Source organism: Aquarana catesbeiana, linkage group LG13 (assembly GCF_042186555.1).
Source record: "Aquarana catesbeiana isolate 2022-GZ linkage group LG13, ASM4218655v1, whole genome shotgun sequence".
NCBI lineage: Eukaryota > Metazoa > Chordata > Amphibia > Anura > Ranidae > Aquarana > Aquarana catesbeiana.
Genome location: NC_133336.1, coordinates 105,646,714 through 105,668,142, shown reverse-complemented (window position 1 = coordinate 105,668,142; position 21,429 = coordinate 105,646,714). Strand labels below are relative to the sequence as shown.

The 21,429-nt window shown below is 42.2% G+C and overlaps 1 protein-coding gene across 2 annotated transcripts in view; it reads left to right on the top strand.

Moving 5' to 3' along the window:
- The window catches only part of CDIN1 (CDAN1 interacting nuclease 1), a 707,904-nt gene that overhangs the window by 415,368 nt on the left and 271,107 nt on the right, over positions 1–21,429 (top strand). For both annotated transcript variants that reach the window (XM_073610474.1, XM_073610473.1), the window contains one exon: positions 10,741–10,806. In XM_073610474.1, coding sequence (XP_073466575.1) covers positions 10,741–10,806 — 66 coding nt within the window. The remainder of the gene's footprint in view (positions 1–10,740; positions 10,807–21,429) is intronic.

Genomic DNA, 21,429 nt, shown 5'->3' with positions numbered 1-21,429 from the left:
AAAATGCTATTGAGCTCTCCTGGGTTTCAGAAGTCAAGGGCAATATGACATATTGAGGGCTTTTCTGCTCAGTTTGATACCTTAAGAAGGGGAAAGGGGATAAAAAATGCTATGTATAATTAACCTTCCAATTGCCAACCAACTTAAAATCCCAAGAAAATGTTTACCAAGACAATGTAGCCCTTGTTCGGAAAAATGAAAATCAACATATTTCATTGTGGCTGCAAACAGAAATAGAATTAAGCATGGATTGCTATAATTAAAAATGAAGGCCTCATGAACATGGACGCTTTCAGGCATCCAACTTAAATTGTGGGCATGTACTCGGCTATACTCCATGTTGGCATAAACTCGCATAAGTGCGTAAACCCCTTACCACATAAAAGCTGCGTTCAGGGATTTATGCCAGCGAACAAGTTTACGCAAGCACAGCATATACCCTTGTGCAGCCATTCATTACTTTGGGCAGACACTTGCACAAAGTCAGGGATTTTACAGGATTAGCTTCAGATGTATGATTAACCAATTATACCCAGTGGGTGCTAATAATCATCAATTTCATATGTAAGTTGAAACAGTCATTAACGGAACATTAATGGAAACAGAAACAGCTTAAAACTGAGTGAGGAACAACCAAACTCTGCTACTAAGATAAGGTTGTGGAAGACAGTTTCATGTCACAGGTCATACACCATGGCAAGACTGAGCACACAAGGTAGTTATACTGACTGCATCTGGAAGGTCTTTTCCAGGTAAAGATTTCAAAATGTGCTTTTCAAGCTCTTTTGAAGAAGCACAAAGAAATGTAGGATCATGGACGCAGTCTATAAAGTATCTCACAAAAGTGAGTACACCTCTCACATTTTTGTAAATATTTTATTATAACTTTTCGTATGATACCACTGACGAAATGACACTTTGCTACAATTTAAAGTAGTGAGTGTACAGCTTGTATAATAGTGTAAATTTGCTGTCCCCTAAAAATAACACAACACACAGCCATTAATGTCTAAACTGCTGGCAACAAACGTGAGTACACCCCTAAGTGAAAATGTCCAAATTGGGCCCAAAGTGTCAATATTTTGTGTGGCCACCATTATTTTCTAGCACTGCATTAACCCTCTTGGGCATGGAGTTCACCAGAGCTTCACAGGTTGCCACTGGAGTCCTCTTCCACTTCTCCATGACAACATCACGGAGCTGGTGGATGTTAGAGACGTTGCGCTCCTCCACCTTTTGTTTGAGGATGCCCCACAGATGCTCAATAGGGTTTAGGTCTGGAGACATGCTTGATCAGTCCATCACCTTTACCCTCAGCTTCTTTAGCAAGGCAGTGGTTGTCTTGGAGGTGTGTTTGGGGTCATTATCATGTTGGAATACTGCCCTGCGGCCTAGTCGGGGAGGGGATCATGCTCTGCTTCAGTATGTCACAGTACATGTTGCCATTCATGGTTCCCTCAATGAACTGTAGCTCCCTAGTGCTGCTAGCACTCATGCAGCCCCAGACCATGACACTCCCACCACCATGTTTGACTGTAGGCAAGACACACTTGTCTTTGTACTCCTCACCTGGTTGCCACCACACATGCTTGACATCATCTGAACAAAATAAGTTTATCTTGATCTAATCAGACCACAGGACATGGTTCCAGTAATCCATGTCCTTAGTCTGCTTGTCTTCAGCAAACTGTTTGCAGGCTTTCTTGTGCATCATCTTTAGAAGAGTCTTCCTTCTGGGACAACAGCCATGCAGACCAGTTTGATGCAGTGTGCGGAGTATGGTCTTAGCACTGACAGGCTGACCCCTTCAACCTCTGCAGCAATGCTGGCAGCACTCATACATCTATTTCCCAAAGACAACTTCTGGATATGATGCTGAGCATGTGCACTCAACTTCTTTGGTCGACCATGGTGAGGCCTGTTCTGAGTGGAACCTGTCCTGTTAAACCGCTGTATGGTCTTGTCCACCGTGCTGCAGCTCCGTTTCAGTGTCTTGGCAATCTTCTTAAAGCCTAGGCCATCTTTATATAGAGCAACATTTCTTTTTTTCAGATCCTCAGAGAGCTCTTTGCTTTGTGGTGCCATGTTGAACTTCCAGTGACCAGTATGAAAGAGTGAGAGTGATGACACCAAATTTAACAACCTGCTCCCCATTCACACTTGAGACCTTGTAACACTAACGGGTCACATGACACCGGGGAGGGAAAATGGGTAATTGGGCCCAATTTGGACATTTTAACTTAGGGGTGTACTCACTTTTGTTGCCAGCAGTTTAGACATTAATGGCTGTGTGTTGAGTTATTTTAAGGGGACAGCAAATGTACACGGTTATACAAGCTGTACACCCACTACTTTACATTGTAGCAAAGTGTCATTTCTTCAGTGTTGTCCCATGAAAAGATATAATAAAATATTTACAAAAATGTGAGGGGTGTACTCACTTTTGTGAGATACTGTGTGTGTATTTTATATATATATATATATATATATATATATATATATATATATATATATATATATATACACACAGTGCCTTGAAAAAGTATTCATATTCCTTGAAATTTTCACACATTTTGTCATGGTACTACCAAAAACGTAAATGCATTTTATTGGGATTTTGTGTGATAGACCAACACCAAGTGGCACATAATTGTGAAGTGGAAGGAAAATCATAAATGGTTTTCCAATTTTTTTTTACAAATAAATCTGAAAAGTGTGGTGTGCATTTGTATTCAGCCCCCTTTACTTTGATATCCCTAACTAAAATCTAGTGGAACCAATTGCCTTCAGAAGTCCCCTAATTAGTAAATAGAGTCCACCTGTGTGTAATTTAATCTCAGTATAAATACAACTGTTCTGTGAAGGCCTCAGGGGATTGTTAGAGAACCTTCTTGAACAAACAGCATCATGAAGGCCAAGGAACACATCAGACAGGCCAGGTTTAAAGTTGTGGAGAAGTTTAAAGCAGGGTTAGGTTTTAAAAAAATATCCCAAGCTTTGAACATCTCACGGAGCACTGTTCAATCCATCATCCAAAAATGGAAAGAGTATGGCACAACTACAAAACTACCAAGACATGGCGGCCCACCTAAACTGACAGGCCGAGCAAGGAGAGCATTAAACAGAGAAGCAGCCAAGAGGCCCATGGTAACTTTAGAGGAGCTGCCGAGATCCACAGCTTAGGTGGGAGAATTTGTCCACAGGACAACTATTAGTCGTGCACTCCTCAAATCTGACCCTTATGGAAGAGTGGCAAGAAGAAAGCCATTGTTGAAAAAAAGCCATAAGAAGTTCCGTTTGCAGTTTGCAAGAAGCCATGTGGGGGACACAGCAAACATGTGGAAGAAGGTGCTCTGGTCAGATGAGACCAAAATTGAACTTTTTGGCCTAAAAGCAAAATGCTATGTGTGGTGGAAAACTAACACTGCACATCACCCGAACACACCATCCCCACCGTGAAACATGGTGGTGGCAGCATCATGTTGTGGGGATGCTTTTCTTCAGCAGGGACAGGGAAGCTGGTCAGAGTTGATAGGAAGATGGATGGAGCCAAATACAGGGAAATCTTAGAAGAAAACCTGTTAGAGAGAGCAAAAGACTTGAGACTGGGGCAGATGTTTACCTTCCAGCAGGACAACAACCGTAAATATACAGCCAGAGCTACAATGGAATAGCAGTTTAAAAGCCATGGCATGTGTGAGCAATAGATCATTTAGTGACAACTTTGTGTAATTTTTTTTTGTTGTCATTTTTCAATCACTTGTGACAAAAAAATAAAATATTCAGTGGGCTCAACATGCCTCTCAGCAATTTCCTTGGGGTGTCTACTTTCTGAAATGGGGTCATTCGGGGGAGGTTTGTACTGCCCTGCCATTTTAGCACCTCAAGAATTGAGATAGGCAGTCATAAATGAAAAGCTGCGTAAATTCCAGAAAATGTACCCTAGTTTGTAGACGCTATAACATTTGCGCAAACCAATAAATATACGCTTATTGACATTTTTTTTACTAAAGACATGTGGCTGAATAGATTTTGGCCTAAATGTATGACTAAAATTGAGTTTATTGGATTTTTTTATAACAAAAAGTAGAAAATATAATTAAAAAAAAAAAAAATCGGTCTTTTTTCGTTTATATCACAAAAAATAAAAATCGCAGAGGCAATCTAATAACATCAAAAGAAAGCTCTATTTGTGGGAAAAAAAGGATGCAAATTTTTTTAAATTGAGTAATTACTATTCTTCATCAAAGCATGGCCTTTCCCTCCTCTTAAAAAATACCAATACCATGTCAAGTTATTATTATCATTATACAGGGTTTGTACAGCACCAACAGTCTTTACAATATAAAGGGAGACAGTACAGTTATAATACAATAAAATACAAGAGCATTAAGAGGGTCCTGCTCATAAGAGCTTACAATCTAATAATTTGTACCTAAACGTGTACACTTACACATATCATGCACCTTTTTCTTCTTAGCATCATTCATGCAATCCTCCATTCTGCCCGTGCCCACACACACTGCTTTGTAAATTAACATCAGTAGCTGGCTTTTTCTTTTTTGTTCTCTAAGCCGGCCCACCAATAACATTTGAGTCTTAGGGCTCCTGCAAGATGGAGCATATTGCATGTTGCATGCATGTGCACTGCCTGACATTACATTCATCTTTTGATTTGTTGTTTTTTTTTAAACCAAAATTGTAATGTTGTTTGGTGTATGTTCGAGATAAAGCGCATTCACAGAAGGACAGTATTGCGAGATCTTGCAAAATCTCCAAGTTCCCAATATCTATACAGACATATAGATTCTTATCCATAACCATAAATCCCTACACTATTGTGATTATTGATAATTGCAGAAAAATAAAGTAAAAATACCTATAAACATAAATGCAAATGAAATCTGAGGTTACAAAGTACCTAACAAGTCCATTGTAATACTCTCTTCTTCAAAAAAAGTTCTTTATACTTTTTTTAAACTTGAAAAACATATACATAGAGTATATGTGTATATATGTTTTTTCTGAACATGCATGCCTCAGCGCTAACCACCACTGTATCGGTGTGCACTCCGCCATTGCAGTGATACACCCTTCCATATTTTATTCGTATACATTCGCTTGTGTGATCTTTTTTGTGATGTCAGATGAATGTTTTTTATATTTGTCATTGTTCCAAGTTGAAAATTATTACATACATTCCCCATGCATAGTCATCAACTCAATAAATGTTTCAGGGTGTATTAGTTGTTCCATCACACAAAATGCACATTGTTTTCTGTAGCAGTTTACTCTGTCCAGACAATTGTGTGATGGAGTGGAGAAATTCACATTGAGACTTAAAGCCTTATTCCAGCCAATTTTGGATAGCGTGTGTATGTGTTTTTGGGGGGTGCAATACTTAAGGCCTCTGGTAGTCAGAAGTACGATATTTTTCCAACTTTTTGGAAAATCTCCTTACACTAAGGGCATGCATCTCTCCTCTTCTGTGGAGAAGAGAGAATGATAGAAAGTAACATGTTTCATTGGTGCTATCATAAGGAGAAAATCACTTGGGGCACTAGAGCTCCACTGGTGTCAACACTGGGATCCTACAATGCAGTGCTACTGTACTATATACAGTATATCATTTTTCTGCACTAGGACACCTGTCATAAATGGAGTTATTTTTAGTGACCAACAAACTTAAGTATAATTGTATATAATTTATACCAAGCATTTAAGATTAAAAAAAATAAATAAAAAAAAGACTGAGACGTATGTAATGCTAGCCATCGTTGTCATTTTAATATCAATGTGGCTTTCATATATAGTACTGAATATTTAATTGTCACAAACTAAAGCCTCCTGCCAAAGAACCTAAAACTCAATCTAAATCTAAAGCTAATGCCTTACAATAAGCTTTGCTCTACTCGGGTATAAAATTGGTAGCAAAAACCTTTTCTAAGGCTTGTCTCACATTTGAATATACTTAACTGTGTACAGATGCCCTGCCTTGCACACACTTACTATATAATGTGATTTCCTTAGCAGCCTTTTTGCAAATATATGCAAAATTGATTTTGTTCATATCCTGGAGTATTTATGCAGGCCTTTAGGCCACTTAAATTCATGTTAAAGTAAACCTCTTAATAAACTAGGGCAGTGCAAACTGAACATATGATGAACAATGTATGAGCATGGGTTGTCTTCGGTGAAAACTCTGTCAAATTAATGATTTGATCCAGCAATAGAGGCAATTGAAGTTATCTGCAATTTTTTTTGTGAGAGACACTTTGTCCCATATTCTTTCACCATCCAAGCCTCTCTATTGGCCAGTGAGGCCATCCATCATTTTAAAGTACTAACTGAGAGGCTCACAAGGTTGGCAGGCTAAGCTCACTTTTATCTGAAAAAGTCAAGATCAACATTCAACGTCCATTCCTGTATGTGGAAATCTAATTAAACTGCTTTAGAGTTTTCACTGAAGATAACCTTTGCTTATTCATTTTCTCCTCACATGTTATTTGAATTACCCAGGTTTGTGACAGATTTACTTTAAATATGATGATCACATACAGGAGGAGTTGCTGTCATTGTAAGATTGGATTCCCATTCCATCTGTTAGATATCCAAGCAGTTATTGATTGGGCACACTGTTTTTGTCGGCCTTATAAATGCAATTATTAGCTGATTAGTTGGAAAAATGCCTCAGCTCAAGCTTTGTGTCATTCCATGACACCTCTGTCTAGGCTGGAGTCCTGCAGTATTCTGACAGCAAAGGTAGCTACTTGTGTGAATGAATATTTTCTGGAAGTGAATTATAGAAATGGTGAAACTGCACAGTGAATAATACTACATTGATTTTTTTCCCCTAATGTTGAATGTTGCCTTTAAACAAGACATTATTATTATTAACCATTTGATTTCTAAATCCTATTTTCAAGACATGAAGCAAGGGAAAAGAAAAAGTATGTACTGCTTGTGGAAGTGACATTAAAGCAAACACATCACCTTGCTCTGCATGAGCAAAACACAGGTTTGCTTTAAGTAAAGTAAATGTAACCTGTTTCCATCTAAGGTTCCAAAGCAATTGAGGACTTCTACTAATATTTACACCTGGCTATGGGTTCCCTTCAACCTATGTGACAGGTCATGCATCATAGCTGCATCTGTTGTGCGATAATGATAGTCATTTTCTATATTTCAGCAGAGTGGGGCAAATTTAGAAAGTTTTTCCAATTTTAATTGCGTTCTGTGTTTGATAACATTTCTTTCATTGCCTGTCCAAGTCACATTGGTCACCAAGTAAAGAGACCGCTTTCTAATGAGTACACATACAAAAATACCCTTTTGGGGTAAATTGTTTGAACCTCTTTCAAAATTTTACTTCTGTCTGTGTCTGTGTGATGAAGATTTCATTCACTTCCTGTCCCAAGGACAGTGGCTACTGGGAGAAGGAGTCCAAGAATATCTTCACAATGGGTTTCTAGACCACCAGAGAATAATAATCAAGCATGGTTTTCCAGAAGATGTGCCAGCATCCTACATAATGTCCATGAACACGATAAGACCAGTGGTGGCCCACCCCCTTAATCCATGTCTCTGGCCCCTAATCTACATGCAGGGCACCAGACGCATGGATTCAAATTTTTTTTTTCTTTTTTGTTAGAAGCACATGATTAGAGCCAGATGCTCTAATTGGCTTCTAAAAGGGTGGGCTCAGGGTGCAGAGGACTGCGCCCCAAGCCCACCCATTTGTGTGGGTGGCTGGTTAGGGAGCCCGCACCCCCCACCCCAAGAAAATTGAGCACCAGCCGCCACTGGATAAGACCAGGGCATTGCAAAACTCTCCTAATATTGCCATGGATATTTTGACCTGACATAAAGCAGGATTGGTCAAGGTGTATAAGAAATAGTATAGATGTAAAAGAAAAATAAAATGGACTGGTAAAGTGTGCACAGGCGGTTTCTCACAAATGAATGGGGCGTCTAGGAAATCATGTTATGATTTTAGTTAAGCTGGGGAGAGCTACGAAAGCATGGGCATCAATGGGGGAGTCCATGGGAGCCACAGAGTATAAGGTACAGAAGACTGCACAGATTGTCCTGCCATAATGCTAACATGTCAGTTTTTATTAAGGATTGAACCCATTCAGAGAAGACCCAAAGAGAGCTCAGACGCTGTTGTCTGATTTTCAGGCAGTTACCCAGTGAGATAGATAATTGGGGATAGAATGGGCTGATGAGGATAACTTTAAACTATGGGTAGCACGTCAGTTGTGGGAATTGCAAGGTCCATTTTGTCTTTGAACAAAGCATATCCCTGTATAGTGTGTACTTGTTTCAATCTAGAGCACCAAGTTTAATTTCTGTCTGCTGCTTTTATTAGCATGAGTCACTTCTGACAGGTTTTCCTGACACCAACAAATAAAAAGGTGACAGGAGGGGGAACTCCAGCACAAAGCCTGTGATTGACAGCCTCAGCTCTGTTCCTGTGTGCTGTGTGTGCAGTCAGCTCTTAAAGTTTCCTTCACTGAGATCTGCAGAGCATAACTTCAGCTCCCCGCCCCTGCTTTCTGAAAGCTCAGACAAACTGTATAAGCTATGTGTTTTAAAAAGCTGGGATCGGGAAATTAGGGGTTATCCTGGGGAAACGCCAAACACCCCCCCCCCCCCCTCCCGGTTCAGTTTGCCCCAGAACTTGAGAACAAGCAAAAAATTCAGACAAACATGCGAACCCCGTTAAAGTCTATGGGACACGAACATGAAAAATCAAAAGTGCTCATTTTAAAGGCTTATATGCTAGTTATTGCCATAAAAAGTGTTTTGGGACCCGGGTACTGTACTCTTACATTCGACCTGAACATCGGGCTCATCCCTATCCTGGGGTCCCTACAGCATATTGTGCATGACAAAGGGACGTGGGTGGATAAGAGAGGGTTCTCGGGACACACATTCTTCAGATATGAGACATAACAATAAGTATAAACAATAGTATACAAAGCTTTGAAGTTCAGCAACTGGCCAGTACAATCGTTAAAACTGAGTTTGCCCCCCACAAAATTGAAAGTCAGCAGCTACACATACTGTAGCTGCTGACGTTTAATATTAGGACACTTACCTGTCCAGAAATGTCGGCATCCCAGCCGATGTTTCCATCAGCTGTCAGGTGCTGCTGCCGCCATTGCCAGTAAGGGAACCCTACTGCACATGCATGAAGTACGATGCACTCTCTTACTGGCCTGGCAGCAGGGGAAGGAGGAGGGGGGCCGATCCTCTGATATACCTCGACGCTGCAAGGTCCGACGCAAGTGGGGACAGGGTACCTGTCAAAAACAGGTACCCACCCCCCTGAAAGGTGCCAAACATGGCACCAGAGGGGGGGGGGAATCAGATAAGTGGGTGGAACTTTTGGGTGGAACTCCCATGTCACAAACCGTAAACTGTGAGTATCATACCCTTGGTCGGTTGAGTGCACATCAGACTTAGAAGTGTGTTTTTGCAGTGTCAATCGCTAGAGTAAGAAGAAAACTATAAAGTAATTTGATCTGCTAGTGAGGGGAGCCATTATTTGGTGTCATCCGGGGAAGTGAGAAAGTGTGCCCTGCCCTGGTATTGAATATGTATTTTGGTGGGAAAAATAATGTATTGGAGATCTGTAGAGCATAACTTTTGTTTACCTGCTTGTAACTGTGTGCATTGCTTTCTCACTTACATGGAATAGTCATGGTAGAGGAAGACCTTTGTCTCTAGCTTTGCGCAGGATACAGTACCTTGAAAAGCTATTAATGCCCCTTAAAATTTTCCACATTTTGTCATGCTACAACAAAAAACTTAAATATATTTTATTGGGATTTTATGTGATAGACCAACACAAAGTGGCACATAATTGTGAAGTGGAAGGAAAATGATAAATGGTTTTCAAAATTTTTTACAAATAAATATCTGAAAAGTGTGGCGTGCGTTTGTGTTCATCCCCCTTTACTCATGCTTACATACTTTGTGTAAATAACCAATCAGGCCCTTATGGCCTTCTTTACAGCTTTCTGCCTGGTACAGACAATATTGTTAGTGCTCCATTAGAACCACATACAGTATATACATTATAGTAAACAGGCAAATTTAGAAATGCCATACCTCAGTTAAAGTAGAACTAAAGGCATTTTTTATGCCACCTGTGTCCCAGTGGGAAGATTTCCCTTTACTTCCTGCAACATAGCCAAAACAGGAAGTGAGAGGAAATCTTTGGTTGACACCAGGGTGACCAGAGCTGGTGTCCCTATTAAAAGATTTACCCTCTATTTCTGTTCCTGTGAGAACCCACAATTGGGGATTTTATTTCACTTGTACTCTTCCCAGTGGGAAGATTTCCCTTTACTTCCTGCAACACAGCCAAAACAGGAAGTGAGAGGAAATCTTTGGTTGACACCAGAGTGACCAGAGCTGGTGTCCCTATTAAAAGATTTACCCTCTATTTCTGTTCCTGTGAGAACCCACAATTGAGGATTTTATTTTACTTGCACTCTCGGTGAGAACAGTGTTGTATTCCATCTCCACTCAATCTAAAAATTTAAGAAAAAGTTATGCCTTTTTGTTATATTCTAATTCAGCTGGATCATTAAGCAGCCTGATTTCTTTGTTTTATTTTTTTATGCTGTATTGCTTCTTCAACCTTTCCACTGGTAGATTTTTTTCTACATGTTGGTTAAAGAAGTAGGCACCATGTATCAATAAGCATGTGTTTGCTCTTGTTTGCAGATGAAGACCAGCTGCGTCTGAAGGGTTATGATAAAACTCCAGACTTTATTCTGGAAGTTCCAGTAGGTGAGTCCATCACATTGTTTTACTTTCTCTCAAGTTTTACGAACATTGTGTTGTGTACAGTAATAAAGAAGCACAAAGAGAATCTCAACTGTCAATAGCCAAATTCATAGATAGCGGTTATCCATAAAATATCTGTACTTCTATTCAACATTGCTTTAAATGGTATTTACAGTGGGTTTCGACAAGAATCACACCCTTTAAAATAATCACATTTTGTTGCTTTGCAGCCTGAACTGAAGACGCACAGTTTTTGTTTTATCCAGCTGTACTTACTCAGTGCAAGTTCTAACATCCAAGTGAAAGATATACGTAACACCAGCATGTCAGAAAAAATTAAAAACTATTCAAAAACAGAATCACTAAGTTGTAAAAAGGATCACCTCCCTCCTACAAATTACTTGTAAACACAATCGGGGGGGGGGGGGGGGGGGTTATTCTTTTCTATACCCACTGTATATAGTGACTTATTATTTTTTTTCATTACGTTCCTGGGGGATGAAGACTAATGTTAACTATATGGTGTACAGGTTTATTTACGCAATGACTTGAGAACACGTGTCAAACACAAGGTCTATGGGCCGAATCTGGCCCCCCAGACCATCCCATGTTGCCCTCGTACCCAGGGCTTTTTTTTCAGCTGGAACATGATGGAACTCCATCCCAACATCTCCAGCTCTCGCCCTCTGCTTCTTGCTGTCACTTGAAAACGCAGAAACCTTCTGTGTTTACAAGGACAGCTTTCCTTCCAGCGGCTCTCACAGATCCCTGCCTGGCCTGCACTATGGGGACAAGGTACTAAAGCTTGATAGATGAGATGAAGCTTTGGGGGGGGTTAGAGCTGTGGCAGGTTGCATGTGCAGAGGAGGGGATAGGGGAAAGTGGTGCTGAGGTCAGAGCCAAGGAGGGATGAAAGTGAGATGTTAACAGCCTGTGAAAGAGAGCTGAACCCTGCACACTCCAAAACAATGCATTCTGTGTATGGCGCACTCCTCAGCTCTGCACTCTTTAAACAGCACACCCCTGAACTCTACATTCTGTGCATAGGGAACCCCTAAACCTGCACTCTGTACATAGCGCATCCTTGAAGCCTGTACATTACGCACTCCTGGTATTTATTCCCCTTTAAGATCCTCCCACTGTTAATGCAATTTGGCCACACACGTGGTTCGTTCGGTCTTGCAGGGGGAAGCGTGGTTGAGTTCCCACATCTATTCTCTGAGAAAGAAGCCCTGGATACATTTATATATTCTTACAGATACAACCGGACCTTTGAGGGCAACAGTAATGCTGATGCAGCCTGCAATAAAATTGAGTTTGACATTCTTGTCTTAGAATAATTAATGTGACTGTTGCACCAACCTCCATGTGGTCATCATAATATGGGGATGAGCTTTACCATATGAATTGTCCCATTTTGTTATGTTTAATATTTATTCTTCTGTGAGCCTAATGAAGAATAAAACCTATATCCTAAAAAACTCTGGTCTTCATAAAATAATCCCATACCAAGGCAGAGCTTTCACAGGCTGGTGTTTGGGAAAATTTAACAAACATTACTTGAACATTGAAGAAATATTGGGTAAATGTTTCAAATATTGTCAATAAGGGGTGTCCAACCCACGGCACACGACAGCTATGAATGCGTCCCAACACAAAATTGTAAACTTACTTAAAAATTTTGATTTTTGGGGGGACAGTTTTGCAAAAATGCAATTACACTTAGCAGCACCTATTTTTTCGGCAGCACCTATATTTGTGAGCAACTATTTTCAAGGATGAAGCACATGAAGGGCAAAATTAGAACCAAAATATCTGATGATCTCCTTGAGAATTCATTGAGTGCTGCTACTACATCCATCAAACTAAATTTCTTTTTCGTACATCATGGGACACAGAGCCACAGTATTTACTGAATGAGTTATATAGGCACCACTAGGTGATGGACACACCCTAGACAAGAAGTTTAGCACCCTATATAACCCCTCCCCTTACTGGGAGTACCTCAGTTTTTTCGTCAGTGTCTTAGCTGTTGGTCACGAGTAAAGATGTGCTGGGCTGAGCCCTGCTGGAGAAATCTTTCCTGGTGCAGGCCATGCAACCGGATCCATACAAAGTGCCTTTTTCAGGCTGAATTGAATGGTACCCGGGCCTCGTGTCCGAAGAAACAAGGTTTTGCCTGTAATGCTTCTCTTTTTAGAGACCTGGACCCCGGGATCCAGTATTTGGTTTTCTCAGACATATTTTCCTGGCAGGGTGCTTTACAGGCCCAGGAATGTGGATCCCCAATAAAAAGGGGCCCCGGTTCCTAAAGGTTTTTTTAATGGAGCTCACCGTGAGCAGTGAAGATTGGATCTGTTACCACAGAACCCTGCAGCTGGATAAGGTAAGGGAGATTCCTAAGGAATTTTTCTAATTCTTGTGGGGTTTCTCCTTTAAGTAAAATGTTGCTGTGCCTAAGGTCGCCACCGGGGGCTGTCAAGAGCACATACCTGATTCCATGCTTGTCAGTCTCGTCTCTGTGTCACAAGCCGCACGCTTTCTCCGAGCCCATGCTGCAGGTAGGATTTGGGAAGGGGGGGGTTTCTTTCCAGGAATGTCCCCCCACAGCTTCTTTCAGGCTAGAGGCCATGGGGCAGTCGGCAGTATGCCACACCTCCTCCCGCCGCCGCCATTACAGCGGCTCTTCATCCACCAGCCCTCCTCTCTCCTCTGCCCCAGCCTCCCCTCCCCGTGCGATCCGATCAGATTAGAGCCCTTGGCTCGCGCAGGAAAAGCGGTCTTTTTTTAAAAAAAGATGGGGGGGCGGAAGGGGTGGTCGGAGGAGGGGGGCGGAGCATTAGCGCAACATCAGCTTGGTTTAACGCCCACAACGCGGGCTATACAAGGCTATAAATGTGCACTCTTTTGCAGGTGCACACAGCTCAAGGAGGGACACAGAGCAGATGGGTGGCATGTAAGTGTGGGTGACAAGGGCATTCCCAGGCAACATTTACTTAGCATCAGGCTGAGCCTTGATAGCATCGGCAGTTGCTGGACTATTTTGCTCAGCAGTGGGTGCATTTCTGGTAGTACCTCTGCATTTGTGCTTGGCACTATGGGCAGAAGGGGGGGTACAAATACCCCGAGAAATAGGGGCTCAAAGGGATCTCCCACAGGCTCTGAGGACCCCCCCTCTGCAACGCCATCTCCCCCTGAAAGACCTAGAGAGGCTGGTCAGAGTGAGCCATCAGGGTCAGGGGATGCAACTGCTTCTAGCATTTTAGCCCCTGTATATATTACTCAGGAGGTTTTTTCCTCAACCATAAGTGGATTAGAGGAAAGATTAATGGCCTTAATCGCATCTTCACAAAGTGGAAGAAAAGGCATTAGGTCCCCTTCTAGCACCCAGGACCCTCAAACAGAGGATCTCTGGGAAAGGGGAGATGAATCCCCCTCAGAGGACAGAGGACCGGGATGAGACTGATGACTCCTCTTCTGAGGAATCAAGTGGGGAAGGACCCTCTTCAGCTTCACAGGCTAAGAAATTGCTGGTGCAATCTCTTACTGAAATGGTCCGCTCCACATTTAAGTTACCCGTAACTGAGTCGGTTGAAAAGCCCACGTCTTGTTTGGCTTCACTGAAGCCTCCTCAAGCTGCACATGCCTTTCCTGTTCATTTTTTGCTGGAATAGCTTTTTATTCTGAGTGGAATCACCCAGATAAACATTTTTCCATCCTAAAAAGTTTTCAACACTTTATCTTAAGGAGGAAAAATTCACAAAGATGTGGGGTATACCAGCAATTGACGCCGCTATATCCTCTGTGAATAAAAGTTTGACTTGTCCTGTTGACAACGCTCAAATGACTTAGGGATCCAACTGATAAAAAATTGGAATTCCTGTTAAAAAATATTTTTTCCCTAGCAGGTTCAGTAGTTCAACCTGCAGTGGCGGCAATTGGGGTATGTCAATCCTTGAGAGATCACTTGAAGCAGGTGCTCAAGGTTTTCCCTGAACACAGGCCCGGGAGTTAACCAACCTGCCAGCGGCTTTGTGTTTTGCAGTTGACGCAATGAGAGATTCTATCCTTCAGACCTCTCGCCTTATGCTTGGGTTGGTACATATGCGTAGAATCTTATGGTTGAAATATTGGTCAGCCGAAACGCCATGCAAGAAGCTCCTGGCTGGTTTTCCCTTCCGTGGTGTAAGGCTTTTTGGGGATGATTTGGACAATTATATCCAAAAAATCTCAAATGGGAAAAGTAACCTTTTGCCAGTTAAGAAAAGGAGTAAACGTCCTTCGTTTAAAAGGGCTCTTTCTCCAGTGCCAGGGGCATCAGCCTCCAGGCAGTCACAACAGCCTCCCCTCTCAGGTTCAAGAGGTAAAACTCAGAGTCAACCCCAGGGATAAAAGAAGTCCTGGGGGAGGAAATCTACAAGACAGAACGCTAAAGCCTCTTTTATGAAGGGGCGCCCCAGCTCGTTCGAGTGGGGGGAAGACTGCTACAGCTCTCAAGAGTCTGGTAGGAGGATTTTCAGGACAGATGGGTGGTCTCCACAATATCTCTAGGTTACAAACTAGAGTTCCGAGAATTCCCGTCTCCTCGTTTCCTCAGATCAAATGTTTCCAAAGACCCAGAGAAAAAGAAGTCTCTTTGAAGCATTGGAGCGACTTTTGGCGCAAAAAGTAAACATGGTGGTTCCCATGGAAGAGCAGCGGTTGGGGTTTTATTCAAACCTTTTCATGGTGCCAAAACCAAATGGGGATGTCAGACCCATCCTAGATCTCAAAGATCTAAACCGGTTCCTAAAAATTCGATCTTTTTGCATGGAATCAATCCAATCAGTAGTCTCCATCCTACAAGGAGGAGAACTTCTGGCATCAATAGACATCAAGGATGCATACCTGCATTTACCTATTTTCCTCGGTCATCAGAAATACCTGCATTTCGAAGTGGATAAACATCATTTTCAGTTTGTAGCTCTACCTTTCGGTCTAGCTACTGCACCTCGGGTGTTTACAAAGGTCCTGGCTCCTCCTCTGGCCAGATTAAGGGCTCAGGGTATAACTATTATAGCGTACCTAGACTACGTGCTCTTAATAGACCGGTCGGTAGCCCCCTTAGACCAAAGCTTGGTCACCACAGTCAACTACCTGGAATACCTAGGTTGGGTCCTCAACCTTGAGAAGTCTTCTTTGAAACCAGTAAGAAGACTAGAGTACTTGAGTCTGGTTATAGATACAACCCAGAAGAGGGTGTTTTTACCCCAGGCAAAGATCAGCGCTATGAAGGAGCTGGTTCAGGTAGTCAGGGCAAAGAAGAGTCCTTCTATTCGCCTTTGTATGAGGTTGTTGGGAAAGATGGTGGCTTCATTTGAAGTGGTTCCCTATGCTCAGTTTAATTCAAGACTGCTGCAAAACAGTATCCTGTCTGCTTGGAAGAAGAAAGTCCAGATTTTCCAATGCGCTTGTCGCCAATAGTGCATCAGAGTCTCAGTTGGTGGTTGGTACCCGAGAATCTGCGGAAAGAGAAATCCTTTTTACCAGTTACCTGGAAGGTGGTAACAACAGATGCCAGCCTTTTGGGTTGGGGAGCAGTTCTGGAAGAGACAATTGTCCAAGGGAAATGGTCCAAAACCGAGAGGACTTTACCCATCAACATTCTAGAGATTCAGGAGACGTACCTAGCCCTAAAAGCCTGGACATTCAGGTTGCAGGGTTGTCCTGTCAGGATCCAATCCGACAATGCCACAGCAGTGGCTTATATCTATCACCAAGGGGGCACCAGGAGTCGTGCAGCCCAGGGAGAGGTAAACCAGATCCTAATCCGGGCAGAAAAGCATGTGCCCTGCATATCGGCATTCTTCGTTCTAGGGGTAGAGAACTGGCAGGCGGACTACTTAAGTCGCCGGCAGTTGTTCCCGGAGGAATGGTCTCTTCACCCCGACATCTTCCTGGCTATATGCCAAAGATGGGGGATTCCCAGATATAGATCTGTTTGCATCCAGGTTCAACAACTTTGTGTCAAGAACAAAGGATCCACTTGCATGTGTTGGTGACTCCGTGGGATCAGTTCTCGCTGATTTATGCATTCCCTCCTCTTCTGCTGCTACCACGACTTCTTCGGAGGATCAACCAGAAAAAGAAGTCGGTGCTTCTGGTAGCCCAGCATGGCCCAGAAGATCTTGGTACGCAGAAATAGTAAACATAGGGGTAGGGCTCCCATGGACCCTACCACCATGTCCAGACCTGCTATCGCAGGGACCAGTGTTCCATCCTACCTTACAAACGCTAAATTTAATGGTTTGGCTATTGAAACCCACATTCTGAAGACATGTAAGCTTTCAGGCTCAGTAATTTCTACCTTGATTAATGCAAGGAAGTCAGCTTCCAGAGTCATTTATTATAGAGTCTGGAAGGCATATGTCTCCTGGTGTGAATCCAGGGGTTGGCATCTCAGAAAGTATGTCATAGGGAGAATCCTTGCTTTTCTGCAAATGGGGTTAGAGATGAAGCTGGCCTTGAGTACTATCAAGGGCCAGGTCTCTGCCTTGTCGTTATTGTTTCAACGTCTGCTTGCTTCTCATTCTTTGGTCCGAAGCTTTATACAGTCCTTTTGACAAGGAAGCTAATCTTTCTGGTAAACGATCAAGGGGTTAATATGGCGCACAATGGATGTAGCCAAGTACATATAACTAAAAATGGTGGGGGGAAGGGGGTGGGTTCCTGAGAGGGGGAACTTGGTGGTGGTAGTTAATGTTTCACAACAAGTTCAGGTATTAGTCCATGTAAGAATAAAATGATGCTGAATAAATGGAAGGCAGCCAGTCTATAAAAGCTAGAAGAAGCTCTGTAACAATAAAAAAGAAAGGACGGCGCCCTCTAAGTGCAGCATGTATGTTAAAAATATTTATTACAATAGATAAAAACACTCACATTTGAGTTGCTAAAAACCAGCATGTAAAGTAGTTTCATCCGAGTGCTTTCAGGGGATGTGGGTGTCACGGGCCAGTGGGGGGGTTCCTGGGATGTGAGTCCTGTGACCTGGGTCCTGGTAGCTGTTCCGGTGGTGCCGAGGGTCCTCAGAGCCTCCGGGCGGCCAGGATGTCGGTCATGGATCCTCCGTGGAGCGCCGTGCTGACCTGCGTCTTCACTTCCGGGAGCAGGGTGAGGTGGGCGGTGCTTTGCGTTCGGAGCATGCGTGCTCCTTCATCAGGCTATGCTGGTGGCCATATTCAGTGTGGGAATTTATACCATAGGCACTGGGAGGGGTGGAGAGGTGATTGAGAGGAGGGCAGGACTATGTATAATGATTGGGAGCGTAGGTAACCATGGAGATGGGGTGTACACAATGTGGAAAGGGAGCGAAGGGAGACGGGGAGTGGGCGGGGCGGGGAGTGAGGGGGGGGAGATATGCAAATGAGTATGTTGTGGTAAGAACATATATGTGTGTATATGGATCGTGGGGTAAGGAGAAGGCGGTCTATATGAAGAGGAATGTTGTATTGATCATAGTGGACGGCAACAATATATATATATATATATATATATATATATATATATATATATATATATATATATATACAGTATAAATATATATGAGAAGGGAATACAAAAATGCAGAAAACAGTATATAATTAAAGAGGTATATAATTATAGGGAGAGATGGGTGGTATATATGAGAAGAAATGACGCAATGATGGAAAAGGAATAAAACATGTACAATGTATATATGTGTGTAAACATAAAGAACCATTTATATAGGATCCTTTCACACACATATACACATATATACACATTTAAATGACGCGTAAGATTGGGACAAAAGGCAAAAGGAGGGGGGGAGTGTGTTTCCAGACGGGCATTTGGGAATGAGAGGAATGTTATGGGGAATACTGGGAAATAAATAAAAATAATAAAAATAAAGATAAACATAAAAATAAAACTAAATATAAATAAAATAAAAATAGAAATAAAAATAATACAAATAAATAAAAATAAAAATAGTAATAAAAATAAATATAAAAATAAAGAAATTAAAAATAAATATAAATAAAAATAAAAAATGGTATGTGTTATACACTAGGGCTATGTGGATAGGGGTAATGGGTGATAGACAGGTATACACTCACACTAGTGTACGGGTATACCCATACACGTGTTCCACATAGACTGTACATTAATGGGGTAGTGACTAGATGATGGATAAAACAAAGAATGAGACAACAGGTAGGACAATGGATGAAACAATACGTGGTGAATTGAGATGAGATGATGTGATGAGGCAGGGATGTGGTTGGGGTCACAGCAAAATGTTAATTTCGATGCCTTCATTGAGGCCTCCTGGCGATAAAGTGTCTAGTGTGTATATCCAGTAGTTTTCTCTTTCACACAACCTTTTGTAGCGTTCAGCGGTAGGGAGGGTGGGTGGAATAGACTCAATAACCCACACGCGTAGCCCTGAAAATGTTTGTCCATGATGTTCTTTAAAATGTCTCGGTACGCTATGCTTGTCAATGCCCTTCTCTACAAGGTAACGATGCTCACCATACCTTTTGCGGAGCGGGCGTTTAGTGCGGCCTACGTATAGTAGGCCGCAGGGGCATGTGAGGCAATAGACCACATAATCTGAACCACAATTGAAGAAGTCGGGGATGACATATAGTTTACCCTTATGATGGAAGTCTTTTTGCCTATGTGTAACATGAGCACATGTGAGGCAGAGGGGTTTCCTACATTGATACATGCCTTTGATGTTAAAGAAGGTTAACGGGGCACTGGCGACACTACCCAACCCGTCAGATTTGTGACACAAGACCACAACAGATTTAAGCAAATGGAAAAGATCTTCCCCAAACACTGGTCCATTCTGCGTGAGGATCCGCATCTAAAGCCCACCATAAGTGATAAACCACTGGTCACCTACAGATGGGCTAAGAATATAAAGGCCCAAATAGCACCAAGCAAAGTGAAAACAGCACACTCCACCGCCAGTGCCCCGTTAACCTTCTTTAACATCAAAGGCATGTATCAATGTAGGAAACCCCTCTGCCTCACATGCGCCCATGTTACACATAGGCAAATAGACTTCCATCATAAGGGTAAACTATATGTCATCCCAGACTTCTTCAATTGTGGTTCAGATTATGTGGTCTATTGCCTCACATGCCCCTGCGGCCTACTATACGTAGGCCACACTATACGCCCGCTCCGCAAAAGGTTTGGTGAGCATCATAACCTTGTAGAGAAGGGCATTGACAAGCATAGCGTACCGAGACATTTTAAAGAACATCATGGACAAATATCTTCAGGGCTTACGCGTGTGGGTTATTGAGTCTATTCCACCCACCCTCCCTACCGCTGAACGCTACAAAAGGTTTTGTGAAAGAGAAAACTACTGGATATACACACTAGACACTTTATCGCCAGGAGGCCTCAGTGAAGGCATCGAAATTAACATTTTGCTGTTACCCTAACCACATCCCTGCCTCATCACATCATCTCATCTCAATTCACCATGTATTGTTTCATCCATTGTCCTACCTGTTGTCTCATTCATTGTTTTATCCATCATCTAGTCACTACCCCATTAACTTACAGTCTACGTGGAACACGTGTATGGGTATACCCGTACACTAGTGTGAGTGTATACCTGTCTCCCACCCATTACCCCTATCCACATAGCCCTAGTGTATAACACATACCATTTTATATTTTTATTTATATTTATTTTTATTTTTAATTTCTTTATTTTTATATTTATTTTTATTACTATTTTTATTTTTATCTTTATTTTTATTATTTTTATTTTTGTTTATTTCCCAGTATTCCCCATAACATTCCTCTCATTCCCAAATACCCGTCTGGAAACACACTCCCCCCCTCCTTTTGTCCCAATCTTACGCGTCATTTAAATGTGTATATATGTGTATATGTGTGTGAAAGGATCCTATATAAATGGTTCTTTATGTTTACACACATATATACATTGTACATGTTTTATTCCTTTTCCATCATTGCGTCATTTCTTCTCATATATACCACCCATCTCTCCCTATAATTATATACCTCTTTAATTATATACTGTTTTCTGCATTTTTGTATTCCCTTCTCATATATATTTAGGTGTATATATATATATATATATATATATATATATATATATATATATATTTTGTTCCCGTCCACTATGATCAATACAACATTCCTCTTCATATAGACCGCCTTCTCCTTACCCCACGATCCATATACACACATATATGTTCTTACCACAACATACTCATTTGCATGTCTCCTCCCCCCTCCTACTCCCTGTCTCCCTTCGCTCCCCTTCCACATTGTGTACACCCCATCTCCATGGTTACCTACGCTCCCAATCATTATACATAGTCCCGCCCTCCTCTCAATCACCTCTCCACCCCTCCCAGTGCCTATGGTATAAATTCCCACACTGAATATGGCCACCAGCATAGCCTGATGAAGGAGCACGCATGCTCCGAACGCGAAGCACCGCCCGCCTCACCCCGCTCCCAGAAGTGAAGACACAGGTCAGTACGGCGCTCCACGGAGGATCCATGACCGACATCCTGGCCGCCCGGAGGCTCTGAGGACCCTCGGCAACACCGGAACAGCTACCAGGACCCA